Here is a 21,963-nt window from a genome sequence, read left to right as displayed (position 1 = left end):
TTATATTGTGGTCCCCTACCTATGTTTACTAACTTTTGGCCCCACCATCCAGGTTTACCACTTTTTGGCACCCTCCAGAGAAAATCCTAGCTCGGTCCCTGCTCCCAAGCAGGCATATAGTTTATGGGCTGTCTATATGGGTTCAACCTCAGAAACCTAGAAGCCACAGGATTTGAGCTTCGTTGATTAAGCCACTTTAGATAAGCTGAAGTGCTAGTTTGGGAGGGCTTTTAGGATGCGGCTTTAGTTAGACCTCACACGGAAACCTCTAAAGCTGTTTTTGGTAAAAATTCGTAATGCCAATATAGGTGTTCCAAACACTAGAATTGTGATTGTAAGTTTGTAACAAGTTTATCCAAAACATGGATGTTCAACCGAAGTGGCTTAGGTGATGTTTGGCATTGACAATGATTTTTTGAAAATCACTGCCATGTTGGAGTTGCATCAGCATTAGAGGAATTTGCATTAAAATTTCTGTTTGGTTAGCCGATTTTAGTGGTTTTCAAGAAATTGGCCAAAAATCAATTCTGGAAGTCAGCCCTTTTCAGGGATAATCTTTTTTTGGTAATTTCCTGATTTCTAGTTGATTCCGATTTTTTGAGGATGACGTGGCATTGAATAATAACTATAATACAAAAATAATTGGCCTTTGAGAATCAGTACCAAACAAATTAAAAGTCAATTTCTAAAAAATCAGCTTACATGGCAGAGGTGATACCAAATAACAAAATTTACTGATTTCTGGAAAAAAAAACACTGATTTTAAAGATTTGTTAATAAGGCTCAGTTTGGAGTGGAAGGAGTACAAATACAAATATGTAGAGTGCAAAACCTTGTATTTTGTATGTATTTGCACTGTACATATTTGCATCTGTATTCTTTCCAAACTGAGCCTAAAGAATCAGTATTGATGCCAAACATCACCTTAGTTAATGCAATTTACCCTAAAAACGGAGGAATTTGGATATATTGACCACATTCATCCAGCCACACATTGAAAATATATCTTATACTTTATATCACTGATATTCCCAATGTGCGGCTGGATGAATGTAGCCAAGAATATATTGAGTGATCAGATCCGAACTCTAATGAATGTGTGTTTTATTATTTTTGGCTTTTTCAAATTTTCACGAACGGTTGCTTGAGAGGAATCCAAATGTAATAGGCACATTACAACATTGTAAGCACAAGGAATGCGAATATAGTAAATCTTCTACACCTGTATCCAAAGTTGAATTTAATATTTTTAAGGGTAGTTTGAGGGCATATTAAGGTATAGGTGTCAAAAAAAACTTTCAAGTGCTTATTCAAGAATTGGGAACATCACAACCACATCCCATCCCATCCTGGATTGAGAACATCTCTCCATGAATGATAAATTTAAGGACGAGAGGCCGGGATATACTGTGAGATCGGTGTGAGGCGCGAAGAATTAGGAACAGATCCGGACTCACTCCTTATTGAGCGTATGCTCATAGTGACGAGATCTGTTACTCACAAATGGGCGCCACACAGGCACATCCACTATGCATTGGAACCCCTCTTTCTCTCTCTCGGTCATGCCTAACTGATCCGTACTGGCTTGAGGGTTTTCCTTGTGGGCCTATCAAGCCTCGGACTCTCTCTCTCTCGGTCATGTTCCCTTTCGGTTTTCTTTTTCATCTTCAATCTCACGTCTGGCGGTAGTTCCCTACCAACGTGCAACGGCGAGCCGGACGAAAATCTCTGCGAGGGTTGCATCTAGGTAAGTTTTCTGCCTCTAAAATTGTACAAATCCACTAGAGTGAATGGGACCAAACTCACCAAAGTCCTCGCCTTCTCCTTACCCTGAGTAAAACATGGTTTCACATCCTCTATCCTCTCTTGCTGGTAACAGGATGCCTCCTCTGTCATACTTGAATACACTAGTGTTTTTCACCCTCCTTTACTTCACAGGAATCAAGGGTTCCGACTCCCCTCACACTTCGTGCGCAGAACAGGGGTCTCTCCCTCTAACCTTAAACGAAGAAACTGTATATTTCACATACTGCTGAACACCATGTTCTCCTTTGGATCCTCCCCATAATCCTTAAAAAATGAAAACTAAATCAATAAGAATGAGAAGAATGGTACTGCTTTGGAACTTTGGTCACATTTGAAGCTAGTTGAGAGCAATTTCAGTAAGCCTTGGTAACCGAGGAGTATTTGATATTTATTTGCAGCTGATTGCCTCATTTAAAGCGATAACTGATAAGCATAATATAGAGAGATTTTAATATGTTCCCCCAACCAATCCACAGAGTTATTCAAATGTATATGGTGGCAAGGATACAAATAGCTAGAATGTTGTATTAGTTGCATTTACTATTTCTATATAGAATTTTCGACCAAGATTGTTTTGAGCTTGCAACTATAGTTGCTTTTATAGATATCACTAATTCAACTTGTTTGTAGTAAATTGTTGTGCTGAAGGTTTCTAGAAACTCATATGCTATAATATTGAATCCAATCTTTGTGCCTTACCAATAATAGAAACAGAAAACCACGTTTTTTTTTTCTTATTATGCTTATGATATAAGGACGTGATACACGGGTTCGATGGGAGGATAAACTCCATCTCCCCCATCCTGTTTATCATGGTCAGTAGGTGCCTAAGTAGCTAACCTTTAAGGGGATTTTCGTGAAACATAATCAAATAGGAGAAAATGCTAACTTCCAGGTAAACTTTTCTAGGTGGGTTGTGGATTTTCTTTCTTTCCTTTCCTTTTTAATTTTGTAGTCCATCTACTTCCGACACAGGTCTTATCAGTAGCTTTATATGCTTCTGTTGAACATATTATTACCTTATTTGTAGCATTCCTCCTAAAAGTTGCTCCTCTTAACTTAGAATGCTACAACATGTTCTTTGATTGCTTGGAATGCTAGTACATGGTGGTGTGCATTACCTATATAGCAGGTGAGTGTTACATCTCTTATTCTCAATGTCAGAAACTAGGGTTATTGTGCATTGTGTCCACTATGTATGTGATGGATATACACACTTAATGGTAATTATGTTATTATACACTAGTTGAGTGGCATGTACAAGAGGAGGGAAGAAATAGAGAAGATTAGGAAAATAAATGGACTAAAGTTTTTGATGGTCATCTGGATGTGAGGCCAAGCAAAGTATCAGCATTATCTATTAAATATAAAGTACCATAGTCTGAGTATGGCCAAAAGAACAATATCATTATCATAACACCTGATTTATAGGTGAGAGAATTTTGTGAGGGATAGATGGTTATGCAATCATATCAGGTAGAGTTTAAGTGCATCATGTGCCATGTGGGGTTTCAGAACAAACCCCTATTTATGTGCCAGCTGTTGGTTAGTCTGATCTCAACCAGGGGCATGAATTATATATCTTTGTTTTTGGAAAAGATTGTATTACTTAGTGGTAAAAGTGATTTCATGTGCAAAAGATGCTAAGAATTGGGACGACCAAATTTCCCAGAAGTATGTAAAGTACCTAGAAATTCAGCGTTCTATCCAAGATTAAACCTTTGCAACACTTCCATCCCTTACTAACCAACTCTTCAACAGTGAGAGATTTCTCCAGAAAGACCAGTCATGAAGGCAATCTTGGGGGAGCTGGGATTCAGTTCAGCATCTTCAGCTGTTAACAAATGGCCCCTTAGATGCATATACCTTATTGTGATGCTTCTGGATTTCATAACCATCTTCTGGCATCACCAATCCACTAAAGGATGGTTACTATGTGGCTTCAATGAGAAACAGTTACCTACATAATTCTTGGATCCTTCATCTTTTGTATAAAACATAATTCCTGGAACTTAATGGAATTCCAATTCTACCTGAACACCAGTGCACCAAACATTTGAACTTGCAATTGGAATTGACAGACCAGTTCCAGACATGCAGGGGCTGTACATTGATTTGTCCAAGAAATTGTATAGGCTTCACATTTGGTGTTTACAAAGGAGAGATGCAACTAGTTTCTTATGTCAATATCTCATCACTATATATATATATATATATATATATATAGTATATTTCCAGTTAATCATGTTGAGGCCATGGGGATTCATGTTTAGTGATCTTTTAACATCAATGAGGTAGAAGCTTACAGTTATTCCTTCCTTTCCTACTACATTTCAAAGGGGTTTTTTCCCTTCTTTTTTTTTTCTTTTTTTTTTGGGGGGGGGGACTGCAGTGCTCCATGCTTTATTTGGACATCTTACAGAAGGGAGATGATTATGTGGCTCTCCCTATGAATTTTTATATTTTTATAAAAGCTGTAAGCTTCAGTTCATGCATGAGACTGTGAGAGTAGGCATATTATCCCTTTCCTTTTTTTTTCATATTTCTGTTTTTATAACTATCTTTTTTTTCTACCACATGACCACACGTTATAATCCACCTCTCTTCTTACTTGTTTCCAACTCCTAAAAGTTCTACTTCCACTCTTCCACTCCAAAATCATTTTTCCTTCCTAAAACTCTTTACTATATCTCTTCCTCCTCTCTCTCCCCCCAAAAATACTCACTTTTATTGGATTTCTTTTTCTTTTTGTTTATTATTGCATGTACACCTGTGCAGATGCATGAACTCTTGTTGTTATTTTACCATAGAAAATTGCCTACTCTGGAACAAAACTTCCATTTTATGTCTTTCTTTTTTTTCCTTCGAGCAACCTGTCTTCCATGAGATCTCTCTCTCTCTCTCTCTCTCTCTCCCCCCCCCCCCCCCCAAAAAAAAAAAAAAAGGTACTCTCTTTTATTGGATTTCTTTTTTGTTTATTATTGCGTGTACACCTATGTAGATGGATGAACTCTCTTGTTGGTATTTTACTAGCAAATTGCCTACTCTGGAACAAAATTTCCATTTTATGTCTTTTTTTTTTCCTTTGAGCAACCTGTCTTGAGAACTCTCATTTGCTTTCTGGTATTACTGGTATTTACTTTTTGCTTTTTCTTTTTATTGATTTTCAGCTTATATTTGTTTGAAACTGGGATAAGAAGCATAGGGAAGCAAAAGTTTGTTACTGTACCATTACTGTTTTGAAGCGTGACATTCTGAAGCAGGAATAAAGTTGCATAAAACGGAAGTAAGTGCACATGGTTTAGGTTATCTTGTTAAGTGGTGGAGTGGGTATTATCACCTTCAACATGCAAGTTTGCAACATTAATTCTCCTTATTCATCTTTCATAATTCTGTATAAAATTCACTTTAGGTTTTATCTATTTCAGAAATGAATATGATGAATCTTGCAACAAGACTCTGTAGACAAGTAAATCTCAAAGAACTGGTTTCACAAATTCCTGTGTATAGTGGCCCTAATGGTAAAGCTTATACTTATAGTGCTTTGTAGCAAATATCCATGATTTGAATGAGGTTTTGGGCTTGTTGGTTATTGTTGATATAATGATCTTTATTCAATTTAGATTTAGGTGCTGCTGGAGGAGGATTGAGCTTGATGATCAGACGTTGGGCTACAAAAAAGTCAGCTGGATCCACGAAGAATGGCAGAGATTCAAAACCAAAGAATCTTGGAGTGAAGAAATTTGGGGGAGAGGTAGATATCCTTCAACTATGAGCATTTTTTCGTACATAATCTTTTCCGTTTATCAAGAATGGTGTTTGATTATTTACTCTGCAGAGAGTGCTACCTGGAAATATAATAGTTCGCCAGCGTGGTACCCGTTTCCATCCAGGCAACTATGTAGGGATGGGGAAGGATCACACCCTCTATGCTTTGAAAGAAGGGTGTGTCAAATTTGAACGTCACAAGCTGAGTGGTCGCAAGTGGGTTCATGTTGAACCCAAGGAAGGGCATGTACTACATCCTGTTTACACAAATGTTACTGCTTCTAAATCGAAGACAACTGTTTGAGTCCAAGCTTCCCTGTTGAAGTTGGTGTTAGAGACGGGGATGCAACTCTTATAGGAGTGGTTTATTCTTCTGGGGCTTTAGTTAGGCTCGTAATAATGTCTTCCAGGATGAAATTCTTTGGATGGGCCAAAACATGGAGGTACCAAATTTTCTTGCATTTTTTGTTTTTGTTTTATTTTCTCTTTTGTGGCTTTTGTTCTTTGTCATTATTGTATTCCCTTAACAATATTTGGTTCTTTTTTTTTTGAGTTGTAAATGGATCGGATTTAATCTGATTCAACCTTGAACCCAATTAGTTTAACTGTTTAAGCCGGATTCAGGTATTTTAACCATAAACAGAATGGATGGGATTTGAGAATGTGATCCATATAGTAATTGATCTGATCCACTAAGATCTGATTTGATTAAGTGGGATTTGAGATTTAGATAAACCTATTTTTGTCCATTTACAATATATAGTTTCTTGTAATATATTTAATTTTGTATTTGTTTTAGTAGGAAGTTCTATATTTAGGGTCCATTTGGTTCATAGTTGGAACTGGAACCGAAATCCTCCGGAATCGGAATCGGAGTGGACCATTCCCATAATCTGTTTGGTTCAGACAGGAATGGGAATAGGAATTAAAATCAGCAGGAATGGGATTTCATTCCCAAGGGAGGGGCAGGGAATGGCCATTCCCTCAAATGGGGGAATGAATGGAATCGAATTTGGATATCTGGATATATAAATTGACTTGAATTCAAATCTATGTTTCACATATCTGTCGGATCAGATTCAGATATGCCACAATCCTAATTTAATCTGATCCCTTTGCAACCCTGTTCTTTTTGTTATGATTTCTCATTTGGTTCTTAAAACATTATAGCCAAAGAAAAGTAATAATTAGTGCTGTGGTTGAGCAAGAAATGGGTATGAGGTGTTGCCGTGTTAGCCCATTTTGGTTGGCAACTGTACGTGTTTACATAAAGGCCATTAGTTACTTTCATTGGTTGATTTTTGACAATAAAAAATTATCAGTTTCAAAGTTCAGCAAGTTCTCTTATTTTGGTTTGTCAGAGACATGGTTTAGAATTTTGAGATATTTTTTGAAAAGTCTCTGTGCTACCATTAGTATCAAGAGAAGATCTATTTTGAATATTTCTTCCATTTTCTAGTGATTGGTTTGAGTATGTTTCATGTAGGGGTGTCAATTGGACTGGGTTTGGTTCAATCCGATCCAGTTCAATGTGAGTCCACTACAAATGGACCAGGTCCAATCCAATGATCCAAATTCAGTGAATATTTGGGACCATTTTGGACCTGTCTAATTCAATGTCTGGACCGTCTAAATGTGTTCAAATTCGTTTTAATTTAGATTGGTTTCAATTCAAATCCGGTCTATTGACAGCTATATTTTTATCTTATATCAATGGATCAGATATTGGCTTAATCCAATCCAATCCAATATAAATTTATTACAGATGGATCAGGTCCAATCCAATCTAATAAATATTTTGGATTGGATTGGTGCAATTCAATGTCTTGTTGATCCGTCTAACTGTTCAAATTGATTTTGCACTGGATGGGTCCAGTCCAAAGCCAGTCCATTGACACCCTTAATTTCATGCAGTTCATAATGTATGAGTCAATATGATACTCTTAGTTTCAAGCAGTTTGAGTCAATATCATGAAGAAAGTTAGTCAGTTTTTGCGTTCAAGAACGAAGATCATCACTGATTCGGTTGGTTCCTATTAATTGCCATTTTTACCAAACGTGTCTTATCATCTTTGTTACTTTCTGATGCCCAAAAATTTTGTGCCAGGAACGCTTCATCTGTTCATTGTATCATTTCCAGAGTTATCTTACTGTCATTTTTTCAGGAAAGCAAGTCAATCAACATATAGATTAGATAACATAGAAAGTTTATTGTTTTTTTTTTTTTTTTTTTTTGTTTGGTTTAGTCACTTCCCCTTCCTAGAATAATAACAGGGCAGGAAATAAACCTTTTTTTTCGTAATATGTGAAATTAAACACTGTTATGGTCCTAAATGTTGAATTGCTTGATTTGACGAGTTTCCTCAGTCACGAGGCTTTTGCTTATTGGCCAAGCATGTATCACCACGTTTCAAGTTCGAATCAAAGAGAGGGCTACTTGAGAGAAGGGTTTAGGGTTTAGGGGGTTACTTGGTGTATGTAGAGTGAATTACCCCAGAAAGGGCTATCTAGAATAAAGTGAAAGCTGCTAGAGGGAAACCGCCAAAACATGAGCCCTCATAGAGAGGGCTACCTATTGCTAGAGTGAGAGGTGCCCAGAGTGAAACCTCCAAAATGTCAGTTGTAGAAGCGTGATTATATGTTAGGGTACTAAATGTTTGGTTGGTTGTCATATCTGCAACACATGCATAATGGCACCAAGCCTTATCCCTGGGGTTGTAATCAGATAGGATTTCGCATTCAACAAAATTTGAATATGATCAGATTATTAAAAACTTGCATCCAAATTCAATTGCATTCGAATTCAAATCCTAATGGATTCGGATCAGATTTTGTTCTAATTTTTTGAAATATAAAAAATTAATTATTTTTCAATTGTTATATATAATAAATTAATGTAAATATAATATACTGAATTTATTATATATCTAAATTCATGTATAATATAACATATAAACATTTTTATAATTCTAAATATAATTATATAAAATTTATATCTTAAAATCAATAAATGTAATAATATAATCAGATTATGATTTTAATCGGATTGGATGGAGTCAAATCCGAATCCAATCCGCTTAAAATATCAGATAGGATGTCAGACCAGGCTGTGAATTTTCGGGTATTATTCTCTTATTGACAGGTCTAATTACCCCGTATTATGATCAAGTTGGCATTGGATTAGATGCAAACCTCGTATCATTTAATTACATTTTCTATACATATTGGGAGCTTGAAAATTTTCACTTCAGAGATCTACTCCATTGACAGGAACCCGCGATAATTCTTGAATAAATCAGCTGGGCTCTTTCTCCATGAACAACTTCTATGGATCAATGTCACCTGTATGGCCGTATTTCTTATCTTTCCTCTGAAAACAAGTTTTTTGTTAGCGAGAAAAACTGGGCTCTTTTTCCATGGATCTATTGGTTGCTCAAGAATTGGAAGGACTGCCAGGGACATTGGATTCAAATCTTCGCCGCCTTTCCACTGCAGCATCTACACGTTGCTTAAACTCTTCGTCGGTGCTTGCCAACATGTAACGCAGTTTGAAATTTATCCGGTTTTCAACCATAATCTTGTGCCTTGGAATTATCCTTCCATCAAGGGAATAGCTGAAAAACCTGGAGATACTTTTTCAATCAGTTCCCATAACATGATACGAGGAATAGAAATTAATCCATAACACTTCATACCAATAACTAGTTCAGAATAATTTGCCACAGTAATCACTTGGCAAGTCTGGCAGCATAATCAATTCAGCCTTATCCCCAACTATTTGTTGCCATTGTACTCCATGAAAATCTTGACTGCGATGAGAGAGAGAGAGAGAGAGAAGGGGTCGACAGACTTCCATAATCTTGGGTTGTGTTTGATGAGAAAGATGAGTTGCCAATTACACAAAAGGGAGTCATTTTAACTGAAAAAAAATGCAGGTGGGAACTGTCATTGCTGTTTAGAGTTGAAACATCAAATTTGATGTTTTCAAAGTAAACAACAGCAATTTGTACTGATCAACCCAAAACATTTCTGATTATATGACATGACAATTCATATTTTAACACCAATTTCTATTGATCAACCCCAAAGCGTTTCCTCATGAAACAACAATGGTACCAAACACAACCTTAATGTGTTGATAATGAGAAAATGTTATCCTTAACTGTATTAATAAAAATGAGAGGAAAAGGAAGAAATGTAAAAAAAATCGAGTGTTCCATTGAGCAAGGAACTAATGATATCCAATTCAGAAGCGCATAAAAACAGAATTTGTAAGGAAAAAAAAACAGAAACCCATTCTGCACATTGGAACTTCTAGAACTCCTTAAATCCACATTAGAATTTAAAGGTAGGACCATTAAAAGACTAAGTAGGTCTAGGCTTTTCATTGAGTGAAAAAAGGTTAATTAATATGTTCATGTTATTAGCCAAATCTCACTATTGACATTTGCAAGGTGCCAACTGGTTGGTTGGTAACAGAAACCCATTCTGCACATTGGAACTTCTAGAACTCCTTAAATCCACATTAGAATTTAAAGGTAGGACCATTAAAAGACTAAGTAGGTCTAGGCTTTTCATTGAGTGAAAAAAGGTTAATTAATATGTTCATGTTATTAGCCAAATCTCACTATTGACATTTGCAAGGTGCCAACTGGTTGGTTGGTAACAGAAACCCATTCTGCACATTGGAATTTCTAGAACTCCTTAAATCCACATTAGAATTTAAAGGTAGGACCATTAAAAGACTAAGTAGGTCTAGGCTTTTCATTGAGTGAAAAAAGGTTAATTAATATGTTCATGTTATTAGCCAAATCTCACTATTGACATTTGCAAGGTGCCAACTGGTTGGTTGGTAAGGCCTCCTATGATGCTTGGGATCGAATCCCACCTGCACCAGGGTTGGGGATGGGCTATCCCCCTCCCCCCCAGGTTGTGTAGCCCCCTGGAGCAAAAAATAATAGTTCAAAAAAGAAAAAGTTGGAAGGATTGATATCCTTTTACCTGGGAAACTCAATCAGGTCCTGCAATGGGCGGACCATAATTCTCCTCAAGTAACGGTACTTTGGGCGGAGGACATCCAAATTATATCGCAATAGCATGGGAAAATCAGCAATCATCTCTCCTAGCAATAGAAGAGGAATGCCCAATGACAGGAAGTACTTCACATTAACCTCCAGCTTGTGTGTTATGCTGCACCCTAATAGTTCTGGCCCTAATGCTATAACCTTCCCAATATCCTTCTGGCTGACACCAGCTTTTGTCATCAAGAAAATGACCTGAAAATCATATTCGAATGCACAAATGTCAGTACACAATACTGATAAAAAAATGTCAGTACGCAATTTGCAGAAGCTTCTGAATTAATATGTACAAGGAACAGAGGATAGTTTAGATAATTTTCCAATTACTAGCTCACCTACAGCCATATCTTTGGAACAGAATTCAGCCCTAACACATAGAAAGAGAGAACATGGCTATAGAAGACAACTAGAGAATAGATCCGGGCAAAGGAATATCACAAAATACTGGGCCATGGAATAGTTAATAAATTAATGATAATGCTTTTTCACACCAATATAACTGTGATAGGTTGATAGTCCTATTATTACCAAAATAAACCCATCCATGTTAGTGATGATATGAAATATCTGAAGATGTATGTAGAAGAAAATGAATTGCATTTTTTTATCAAATCTTGTGTAATAAATAACATAGTTCAAACTGACCATTATCCAATAAAAATTAGGATGCACTTCAACTGCAAGCAAAGAGAAAAGCCTCCTCCACCACACACCGAAGAGAGAAAAAAAGGAGAGTAGTTATATGAGATGTAGAAGCAGAGCCCACCACTCCAGAAGACATGTAAGACTACTGTAGTTAACTTTCTGATGATCCGAATTCAGAAGAGGTCACAGAACACTCCCCCACAACCTTTTGATTCTTCCATGTTGCCATAAATAATTGCATTTAACAATATATGGATACACAAATGAGTGCATAATGGTCATGCTATCAGCTATATTTATCCATTTGGCAAGTTTCCATCTACCATCCTACTTGAACAGTGATTTTCGGAGTTTAATGGCAAAGTATTCAACCTTTATGCAAGATGAAGTCACATTTCTAGGACAATTGTATGAGAGAACTGAGGATAAAAATAGCCATTTGAAAGGAAGAGTTAAGGATAAATAAAGTTCTGAAACCATAAGTAGTTGAGTAAATGGAACTATTAAAAAAAAGAAGAGGACAAACCACTGGGCGAATTTTCTTGTAGAGGCTATATGTTAATAATGGCGGGAACTTGACTAGCATGCTTCCAATGGCGTCTTCACGGATGCCTATGTCCTGTAGAAATCTTACCTTCAAAATGAAAAGAATGTATTTGCATATCAGTATGGAATAAAACTTGATCATCTTAGTTGTAATCATCAAATTTAAGGAGTATTTACTCTTATAATATTATTAAGTTAGCACATATAATGTTAACATTTTTACCAATTCACATAGATATAAGGAACATGTTTCCTACGTGGCATGTGCAAGGAATTCTTACATGTCAGGAATTTTGGCTTGGCAGTATAGATGGAGGAATAAAAGGCATCCATGTGTTTTGTGAATCACCCTTCACCTATGTCATGATTTCAGTCCATTCTAATAACCTCATTTATGTCAAAAAGAAAAAAGGAGGCTCCTTTTTGACCATTTCTTTGCATTGCATAGGTAGAGTGGGACTGTACATTTGAATAAATATAGAAGCTCGTCTTTCAGGTGCAACAATCTACATCAGACGTGCCATTCCAATGAGAGTGCTATCAGAATAAAGTCAAGGTCCAGGGTGAATGTTCTGTTGTTACTAGTTCTAGCCTTGCTAGAAAGCAATATAGATCATCTCCAGATTAACATTATTGCCCACAAGAAAGTTATTTCTGGCAAGCACACACACTCAAAGCAAACAAAATTGTACCTTTGGTGCAATAGTTGTCTCCAGATCAACACAGAAAACCATTGGTTTTATTGTAAGTATTCTCCTCATACCATCTCGGCGAACCCCAAGGTAATACATATACTTAACAAAAGGCTTCCACCTCTCCTCAATGCTGCAACCCATCAATTGTGGCTTGAATGCTAGTAATCTCCCAACCTCTTCAGTACTAAGGCCAAACTCTTTAAGGTAATTAACCTGAAAATGCTCAACATTTCCCTCAATGGCTTTAGAAAAAAAGGAAAAAAAAGGAAAGCAAGAAAGAAAAAAGATGCACCATCCAAACAACAAACCTCCTTACCACTGTTGCATGGACACAAACATGGGAGTTGGAATCAGCAAGATGAAAAAAATGGACTCAGTACACATCTAAAATCAGAATTTACTTACAATTAAAGAATTTCTGTAATTTGCGACTTCTATCATCATTTATCTTTAGATGATTGCTTAAATAAGTTAAATGGTATATCTTTACTACTTAAACATTCAAAAAGAAAATGTTAAAACAGACCTTGACCATTTAGGAAAGTCCATGCAACACTACGTTTTAAGAGTTATCAAATATCAAGCATCATTAGCCTCCAGAGCTAGTTAAAATTAGATACCTTAACGTTCATCTCATCAAGGGTTAGGAATCCGAGTGCCTTTGGATAATCAAAGACCATGGTGCCAAAATCCTTCTGGTTCATACCCATGTCCAAATAGAAACTCACACGTGATTTGATCTCTTCAAAGGTGTAAGACAAAAGTTGGGGACATCGGCTAACAACAAACCCCATCCATTCCCTCCTGACTCCATTACTTTCTAGATAACCAACAATCTTATCCAGCTCTTCAGTGTTGCGCTCTAGAACAGTTGGTCCAGCCTTTACAAGTGTGGCACCAATCAACTCCCCCTTCACATAAATCGATTTCAACCAATCAACCAGCTGCCTTATTGACTCTAGGTTTCGGCAACACTTGCAAATAAGCTTCCCAATTTGGGGATAAGTCAATGAGTTGTGCTTCAACCACCTAAACAAGCACACCATCAATCATTATATTGAGAAGGCCCATACCAGTGTGTGTTTTCTCTTCTTTTCTCAATAACGAGTCAGCGAAAGATTGAGCAAGAATTGCGCTGATAAGCCTAAAATAACGACTTTAATTGAAATAGTGAATCCTGATCTTTGTACCTGATAAGAGGAATGACATTGGAATTGCTTATGACGGTCTTAGCGCGGGCATTGAAGGTGGAGTGCGAGAAATCTGGTAAGCGCTTCATGGAAGCTGCTTCAATCATGATGTAGTCGATGAAGTCGGGCAAACTAGACACCAAATTGGTGGAGTAAGTAATACTGAACCTGCCACCGCGCATGGCTTCCTTGAAAATCTCAGCGGTAACCTTACGCCGTATTTCAATGGCTTGAATTAGCATTTTGTCGTCATCGATATCGTGGATTTCCCCTCGGAATAGTTGGTGAAGAGGTGGGGGAGATGCTCCACTTTCGGCCCCACCATGGGATCGTAAGTAGATGGATCCTGGAAATTGAGGGGTTCTTCTTTTTACGAGGGACATCTCCAAGAGTCTTATTTTCTCTTCTTCTTCTTCTTCTTCAAGTGTTGTTTTTGCTACTATTACTTGTTGTTCTTCTTCTTCCTCATCTTTCGGCTCCAAGTCTTCCGGTAGCTGAGAGACGTGACGGAGAAGGAGAGCCGTGGACCTTGCGTTGTGCTTTCTGAGAATTTGTTCGTTTCTTCCTGTATCCTCGTGGTCTGGTGTCTGAGCAGTTTGATGGTCGCGATGGAGAACAGAGGAAGAGACAACCAAAACTTTAGAGCGTCCAGTTGCAATGGTAGTGGTGAAGTGGAGATTATTTGATGTATCGGAAGGGTTATAGCGGCGACGGTGGCAGCCGGAGACATGGGCGGAGGGATATAAATGCTGGTGGCGGTGTTGTGGGCAAAGCAACATCTTTCCCTCGTGAACTCTCAGAACTTCAGAAGAACAGGATAGAACGGCGCGAGTTAACGTAGACGGTGAGGTCACGTGCATCACGTGCAGTCATATGACGTGTCATATATTTATTGGACGAAACAGGAACTTTCCTGTTTCTTCAGTAAAACAGGGGTTTGAACCAGTTGAGACTTGAGACTTGTAAGAGGTATTGCAGATTTACAGCGGGCAAGAGGGTGCGGAGCGGGCAAGAGGGAGGTGAAGTGCGCCACCTTCAGGCTTCAGCTTCAACTTGAAGAAGTCGACATGATTCGGGCGGTGATGGTGATGAATACACAGGGCAAGCCTCGGCTTGCCAAATTCTACGATTTTCAGGTCTGTCTTATTTAGTTTTTTTTTTCAATTTATTCCATTCGTGCATTTATAACGAATCAAATCTTTTCTTTTCCTTTTTTTTCCTCCTTGTTTAATCAAATAGAAATTTTTGAGAATAATCAAGTAGTCGTTGAATTGAAAGGTTAGCCCCCGGAGAAGCAGCAGGAGCTGATTCGGAGCGTTTATGGAGGTTGTAAGCACTCCTCTGGTCTTTCTCGTTATTATTATCGCTGGATCGCTAGCTGTCTTGTTTTAAGGTTCTAGACGGTTTCAACGCTACAAGTGTTCACAAATTGTAATGCTTAGACGGTTAGACCAGAAAAGCTCAAACACAATCGATTTAGGACCCATCGTCTTGGAACTTGTACCATCTTGAGCTACCATTACCAGAATTTATTCGCTTTATAGGCAGTCCCTTCGTTTTATTTTTCAACCTTTTATCCCTGTCTCTTTTCTATATTACATTTCGTATCTGTTACAATTAGATTTAGCTTTCGGTTATGTTTCCTTTCATACTTATCAAAAAAAAAAAGTTTCCTTTCATGCAGTTCTGTGCAGTAGAGCTGAGAATGTAAGCAACTTTGTCCAGGCTGATGCAATTTTCGGTCCGGTATGCCATCTCTTTGAACTACTACTCAGTCGCTATTATCATTATTCATTAGGGTAGATAAAAAAAATGCTGGGCTTTATATGCAGCTGAGCAGCAATCTCTCTATAATTGTCACCACTTGTGCTTTGGTACTGTTCCACTTCATCCTTCTGCTGAAGCATCTCATGATCGGAAATGAACTGATTGTTGTCAAAAGTAGCTAGGGATTGATATGAACTTCAATAAACTGAACTTGAGGAAGTTAGAAACTAATATAGTCATGCAATTTGAGTTGGGAGCATGTTCTCCTGAGTTACATCATGACCTTGCCAAATAGAATCTTGCAATCCTTAGATCATTCTTGTTTTGGTGACATTATCAGTTTTCAATATTCCAGAATCAGTGGAAGAAATACTACTTGGTTGATTAGAATGTCAGATACGGCAAAAGAAAACGAGGCATTGATTTGAGAACAATATATATGATGAACAAGGTTCTATTGCCTAAATGGCTATGACATTTTTTTGGTCAAAGGTAAAATAAAAATTTTACCACTGAAGAAGAAGATAATGATACAACCTGCCAAACAACAAGGAGGGACCCATGACCACCCACACACATCACTAGCACAATACAACCAGAACATTTCATCCAGAAACCATTTATTAAAAAAACATCGAGAAAACAACAGGTTGAAGAAATTGCCAGATGGATTGATGATCAAGCTCCTTTACAGCTGAGATTCAAGACCCCACCCTGCCCACCTAGATGTTGATAAGTTCTTCCTTTGATTTGTGTAACTTTTGAAAAAATCCTTCTATTCCTCTCAGCCAAATGGTCCACACAACTGCTGCCAGCACAACATCCTATACCAGCTTCCCTTTCTTACTCATACCTCTTTGCTGCCAAGATAACTGGAGCTCCAACAAAGACCTAGGCATCGCCTAGCTAAGCTGAGCAGCACTCAGAAAATGTAACCAGAGAACCTGAGAGAAATGACAATGGATGAACAGATGTTCCACACTGTCAGCATGCTTCCTACATAACCCACACTATTAATCCAGAATCTGCATTCCTCTTCTTAGAAGGCTGTCTCTTGCTAAACACTTTGAGGGGGGCTACTTGTCTCCAGATGAAGAAATTAACCTTTGTGTAGAAAGCGATGCAATTTGGCAAAGGGTTATTGCAATTTGCAAATAAATATAGGGCCACAAACAAGGATGGGATTCCCTTCCTACTTCTGTCACCTATGGTTTTACTGTGTGGATGGGTATCTGGATGCATATGGAGGACTTCAAGAAAATAGCTCAAGTTGATTTTCCCAGTCATCTTTGATCTAGCTGCTAATAAAGAAGCCACATTCTATCAATGTTATGAGATGATGGCCAGGGAACTGGGGTGGAACTGTGGAATGTGTGGCTCTGGAGTAATTTGAATGACTAGGAAGTTTACCTTAGTTTTGCTGTCCCAAACAAGTGAACATCAGATCAGCCAACTCAGATACACTTGTATGGATTATGGAATCTTGATTTAAATGGTATCTTTACAATCAATTCTTGTTACCTATCATTGATTTAAATGGTGTCTTTATACATGAGTCACAGACTATGTTATATGTATTATTGGGAACTCTGTTCCCTTTTTTTGATACTAAATATAATACAAATGTTCACACTTATTCAAAAGAAATTGAAATGGATACTAGAATTTTGTCCTTTTGAAATTATTTGCCATCGTTTCTTTCTGTTGTTATTTCGATGTCAATACTTGCTCTGTTTTGCTTTGTCTGCTTATTTCTTGAGCATTTTGAAGGGCTAGAAATTTGATACCCATTTCTCCCTCTTTCTTGCAGGATACTTTGATGGTATACAAGCATTATGCAACCCTTTACTTTGTCTTTGTGTTTGATAGTTCTGAAAATGAACTAGCTATGCTTGATCTTATACAAGGTAATTTCCCAAGTAAAACCATTCACATTTTCTGGACACAAAATATCTATATCTCTTCAAACTGGTTGCATCCTGAATGTAGTAACTTCAAGAGAGTTTATCAGCCCCTTCCCTTATATGCATAATTGCATATTTTGAAGTATGAAAAAATATAAGTGGTTTCTAACCAGGCCAACTAGGTTCTTCTATATACAACCTACACTATTTCTGCCATGTGGATGGATGATGTGGCCACTCCACGTATCTCTCAGATAATTGACCTTGTTGATTTGCAACAGTTTCACTTGCTCTGTCCACATCATCCATATTCCTCCAACATCTATTGGAGCTTCCATAAGAGGTAGTGACAGTTGAAAATTTTAATTTGTTGATTCAAAAAAATGCTCCAAAATGAATTAGTTCGGGGTCTTTGGGCATGTGGCATGGTCTCTTTTCTGAAACTTTTCTATGAATAGAACATTAGGGGAACAAGTGGGATGAAGAGTGTCATGTGGACAATACCCAGGTTGCCTATGACTCCTGTGGATGACTTGAATAACCCCATTATCATTTTCATCTAAGCCTTGTCCCAACTCCCAACTATATGAGGTTAACTACATGACATGATCTGTCATTCCATTCTATTTAGTGTATATCATCATCATCATCATCATCCAAGCCTTATCCCGAGTCCCGACTATATGAGGTCAACTATATGAATCCTGTTTTGCCATTTCGTTCTGTTTAATGCCATGAACCCTGTTCAGTGCCATATCCTTTGTTAAATTATGAGCCATTAAATCATTTCTCACTACTTCAAAGCATGTACTTTTTGGTCTGCCCATATCTCTTTTAGCCCTTTTAGGTTGTAACAGATCTTCTTACTGATGCTGTAGATGGCATTCTCTGCACATGACCAAACCATCTCAGTCTACTTCCCCTCATTTTATCACTTATTGGATCTACTCCTAGGCTCCTTTGGATAAATTTGTTATCTCCCTATCACTTAAAATTGAACCACCTCATATTTGCTTAAATTACCATTTTCCCCTAGTGACTTCCTTTCAACCTCAAACCTCAAAAGTCACTTACTCAACAGTGTTTTGTTCATTGTTCTAATTCGCCCGAGGCCTGAACCATCCATTTTAGGACAACAAACCCAGTCTCACTTAACTAGATAGAACTTCTTTCCCATCTCCCTTCATCCCATGAGAAGTCTCTATAAGTTTGAATGTTCTTGATCTGATTGATAATCAATTCTGGAACCTTCACAAGAGGCAAATAATAAATGGGCATACTAGAGAAAATTCTCAAAAATTGTACCTGCTCCAAGAATTACTTTTCTCCCAAACAATGCAATGGAAGTCAACTAGAGCCTTGGTAGTCTCCTTAAATGAATCCAAAAGCCTGCATGAGTAATAATCTACTTTACATTTTTTGGTAATAAAATAAAATTTATTAAAAGGAAATAGAGAATGATACAGAGAAGGGGTGACCAAAGGTCACCTGAGAAAAGAAAGAAAAAAAATCTAGCCCCACTCACTTCAACCCAAGAAAAACAACTCAACCCAGAACAAACAGCCATAAATAAACAAAACTCACCCTTAACAAGAAGCCTCAGGACACTCCAACAACCCACTCAGCCCCAATTTTAGAGAACCAAATTCCCATATGCCCAAAAAGAAAAAATGAAACAGATGTGCTGCCAACCACCCAAAATGGCATACCAGAACTTTCTACTTCTTCTTTACAATCCTTGAAGGCTTCAACGACTTCTTGTTTGGTCCAATCCCAAATAATCTAGTTACTTAATTGAACATCCAGAATTTGCCCATACATCACAGTTAGCCAGGCAGATGTACAGAAATCAAGGCAGAATATTGGATATGGGGCCATGCCATTTGTCTTTTTCTTTGGGCACATGCATATTATCCTTTACCCAGAGGAGCAAGACCTACCATCAAATGTGTTCTATCATGAAAGTTAGCCCTAGATTGACAAATCTGATTTGGTTGGTTGGATTTTTGGACTATGCCCCTTTGTTGTCATTGGCTTTCTGCCTGAACAGGGATTTAATGATCAATGGATCATACATTCTATTCTAGGGATAGCCAGATGGGGTGTGGTGAGGGGATAATCAACTTTTCAAGGTGGACTGGACTGGTTGATAAAGGGAACTATCAAGTGGTGATTGATTGGTCCTCTTTGGTGGAGGAAGGCCTAGGGTCTCTTAAGATTTCTGATGAGAAAGACAAAACACATTGGCCGCTACCTCCTTGAATAGCTAATTCAGTTGGATTCCCAGATTGGCTTATGCTTTAGCAGATTGTTAGCATCTTAGGACATCTCTAAAAGGGTTAAAGGGGGTATTATCCTTTAAAGTTGGCCAAATGCCCAAACTACATGTATTTAGCATTTTGGTGACCCCAAGATACAATACAATACAACTGATACTGGGTGTATCGGATTGATACTTTGAAGGGGTTTTTTTTTTTTGATAATCAACAGAAATTTTCATTAGTAAGACAAGCTGGAAAGTACAAATGTACAATGCCAACTCCAAAACAAGGAGAGCACATCATAATAGAAAAGTCAGAAAACAGATTAGACTACAGAAGTTTTTCTTATTGTTTTTCCTCTTTCATTTGGTCAGACTTTTCTATTGTATATGTAGAATTGCGCTGCTATTTCCCTTGCTGTTGGACTTTTGTAACAGCAGGTCTCCTCATCAACATCAATAATCTCTCTTTTAATTATGGCTATTGATCAAAAGAAAGATCTCAGTTTGATGAGGATCAGAAAACGATAGGTGTCTAGTATTGTCACACATCCTTTTATGAGCAAAAAAGTGATCTTGACATTACATTATTCATTTGTTCTACTGTGCATGTAATTTACTTCCTTTACTGTTATTAGGGAATAATTCATGAGCGCTCTGTTAAATCGACCTGTCTTGGCTTTCAGTATTTGTTGAGACGCTGGACAAATGCTTCAAGAATGTGTGTGAACTTGACATTGTGTTCAATTTTAGCAAGGTTCAATTTCTTCCACTGCTTGAATTAATTTGTTTTTTTTTCTTGTCAGTGCATGTCATAAGGTTAAAAGTAAGAAATAAGAGAAGATGCTTTTATGGACAAAATCTTTGGTGATGCTCTTTTTTTGGAAATTTAAGAATATTATTTGCATGTTTTATTAAAACAGACTGAAAAAGAAAAAAAATATATATCAAAATGACCTTTTACTAGATAGAAATGCATGGATAAATCTTAATCAATCTGATTCTCTGCAGATGCATACTATTTTAGATGAGATCATATTTGGAGGTCAAGTGCTTGAAACGATTTCAGCAGAAGTAATGAAGGCTGTTGATGAAATCACCAAGTTCTCTCTCTCTCTCTCTCTCTCTCTGTGTGTGTGTGTTCAGTCCATTCTATATGTGCGATGGCCAAACTCAAATGATTAGAATAAGGCATTGTTCTTTTTGGCTTCATGGAGGTAAACAACAGGGGGTATCCCGTCCCCTAACCCATAAACCCCCCGCCCCCCTCCAACCATGCTGACAGCCCCAAGCCTCTGCTACAACCAGCCAGAGAGAGTAATAGATATTACATATTGACGCTAACGCTAAGTGCATCAAAAAGGCCACTTGATTAACTGGGCTGTTTATCCATTGCCTCAGGTTGGAGAAGGCCTCAAATGCAGTAACACTTGTTCCCAAATCAGTTTCTGGCTGGCAGAGTCGATGATACGTGACAATTGGTTTGCAACGTAACTGTGGATGCATTGTTCTTGCACATTTAAGCAATTTTCGGTGTCATTCCAACATTTGTATTTGATATTGGCATTGTGAATGGAAGTAAAACCTTTGAAATCAACTATCAGAAAAAAGTAAATTTTGGAGGGTTCATGTGGTAGATTTTTGTTTCTGTAAATAAAATACCTGGTTAAACACTTAAATGATAACATATAAAGTGCAGTTGTTTTGGTTTAGGTTAAAGCCTAAAGGTTCATAATGGAAGAGGCAAGTGGTACTTCCCCGGGCGAATTTTTATTGTAAGCAGTTTGCTGGCTTCCACTATCGTGCCAAGATCAGCTTTTTAGTGCTCACAAGACTGTGCTCACACTATTCATAATTCCTTTTCTCTCATAAAAAAAACAGAGATATTCCCAGGCTGCAAGTGACTGTGAACGACATGAACACTGTTTTGTAAGCACTGAAGCCGATAACGGGTGTGCTTATCTATTCTGCATATTCTTTATAGAGTAGGTCAATAATTGTACAGTTTGCACTTGTCCCATGTCAGAAATGCATCAATTCTGGATGCATAGCTGGGTGAACTAACGTGTTACATAGGGTGAAATAGGGGTGTCAATGGACCAGTTTTGGATCCATCCAAATTGACTGAGACATTGAATTGGGCCAGTCTAGACTTAATGGTCCAAAATATTTATTGGATTGGAACTGGTCCATTCTTAATGAATTTATATTGGATTGAGTGAGGTTAAACCAATATCCAATCCATTAATAGAAGACAAGAATACAGGTGTTAAAAGACCAAATTTAGTTTGGAACCAATCT

The 21,963-nt window shown here is 37.6% G+C and overlaps 3 protein-coding genes across 7 annotated transcripts; 2 read left to right on the top strand and 1 right to left on the bottom strand.

Moving 5' to 3' along the window:
* Positions 1–1,527: 1,527 nt before the first annotated feature.
* LOC104595688 (uncharacterized) lies at positions 1,528–6,253 on the top strand. 2 transcript variants are annotated; one of them, XM_010256540.3, is made up of 5 exons: positions 1,528–1,747; positions 4,977–5,092; positions 5,235–5,327; positions 5,436–5,560; positions 5,645–6,253. In XM_010256540.3, the coding sequence occupies exons 3-5, from the start codon at positions 5,237–5,239 to the stop codon at positions 5,876–5,878; spliced, it is 450 nt and encodes a 149-aa protein (XP_010254842.1). In that variant the 5' UTR covers positions 1,528–1,747; positions 4,977–5,092; positions 5,235–5,236; the 3' UTR covers positions 5,879–6,253. The 2 variants fall into 2 exon arrangements, with proteins under 2 accessions (XP_010254842.1, XP_010254841.1); XM_010256539.3 differs by having other exon boundaries at positions 1,536–1,747; positions 5,430–5,560.
* A 2,435-nt stretch (positions 6,254–8,688) lies between these two features.
* On the bottom strand, positions 8,689–14,735 carry EMB2219 (Mitochondrial transcription termination factor family protein). Of its 2 annotated transcripts, none has more exons than XM_010256535.3 (6): positions 13,732–14,735; positions 13,162–13,570; positions 12,539–12,754; positions 11,827–11,934; positions 10,576–10,850; positions 8,689–9,197 (listed from the first exon to the last, which is right to left on the bottom strand). In XM_010256535.3, the coding sequence occupies exons 1-6, from the start codon at positions 14,589–14,591 to the stop codon at positions 9,008–9,010; spliced, it is 2,058 nt and encodes a 685-aa protein (XP_010254837.1). In that variant the 5' UTR covers positions 14,592–14,735; the 3' UTR covers positions 8,689–9,007. The 2 variants fall into 2 exon arrangements, with proteins under 2 accessions (XP_010254837.1, XP_088744194.1); XM_088888068.1 differs by lacking the exon at positions 8,689–9,197 and adding an exon at positions 9,355–9,493.
* Positions 14,671–21,444, top strand: LOC104595687 (Clathrin adaptor complex small chain family protein). Of its 3 annotated transcripts, none has more exons than XM_010256537.3 (7): positions 14,672–14,867; positions 15,015–15,060; positions 15,416–15,477; positions 17,309–17,405; positions 20,349–20,419; positions 20,674–20,765; positions 21,064–21,444. In XM_010256537.3, exons 1-7 carry the CDS (start codon positions 14,799–14,801, stop codon positions 21,128–21,130), a joined length of 504 nt encoding a protein of 167 aa, XP_010254839.1. In that variant the 5' UTR covers positions 14,672–14,798; the 3' UTR covers positions 21,131–21,444. The 3 variants fall into 3 exon arrangements, with proteins under 3 accessions (XP_088744195.1, XP_010254839.1, XP_010254840.1); XM_010256538.3 differs by having other exon boundaries at positions 14,673–14,867; positions 15,015–15,057; XM_088888069.1 differs by lacking the exon at positions 21,064–21,444 and having other exon boundaries at positions 14,671–14,867; positions 20,674–20,990.
* Positions 21,445–21,963: the final 519 nt, after the last annotated feature.

This window comes from Nelumbo nucifera, chromosome 5 (assembly GCF_055504915.1).
Source record: "Nelumbo nucifera cultivar China Antique chromosome 5, China Antique-T2T, whole genome shotgun sequence".
NCBI lineage: Eukaryota > Viridiplantae > Streptophyta > Magnoliopsida > Proteales > Nelumbonaceae > Nelumbo > Nelumbo nucifera.
The sequence above is the reverse complement of the archived record's forward strand: the minus strand, read 5'-3'. Positions and strand labels throughout refer to the sequence as shown.

Coding starts and splice junctions, on each gene's coding strand:
- EMB2219 (XM_010256535.3), bottom strand. CDS start 14,591: ATGCACGTGACCTCACCGTCTACGTTAACTCGCGCCGTTCTATCCTGT. Junction 12,755..13,161: donor TTGATGAGATGAACGTTAAG/GTATCTAATTTT, acceptor GAGCATTTTCAG/GTTAATTACCTTAAAGAGTT. Junction 11,935..12,538: donor AGACAACTATTGCACCAAAG/GTACAATTTTGT, acceptor TTCATTTTGAAG/GTAAGATTTCTACAGGACAT.
- LOC104595687 (XM_088888069.1), top strand. CDS start 14,799: ATGATTCGGGCGGTGATGGTGATGAATACACAGGGCAAGCCTCGGCTT. Junction 15,061..15,415: donor TCGGAGCGTTTATGGAGGTT/GTAAGCACTCCT, acceptor CCTTTCATGCAG/TTCTGTGCAGTAGAGCTGAG. Junction 17,406..20,348: donor TATGCTTGATCTTATACAAG/GTAATTTCCCAA, acceptor CTTGGCTTTCAG/TATTTGTTGAGACGCTGGAC.
- LOC104595688 (XM_010256539.3), top strand. CDS start 5,237: ATGAATATGATGAATCTTGCAACAAGACTCTGTAGACAAGTAAATCTC. Junction 5,328..5,429: donor TGTGTATAGTGGCCCTAATG/GTAAAGCTTATA, acceptor TATTCAATTTAG/ATTTAGGTGCTGCTGGAGGA. Junction 5,561..5,644: donor TGAAGAAATTTGGGGGAGAG/GTAGATATCCTT, acceptor TTTACTCTGCAG/AGAGTGCTACCTGGAAATAT.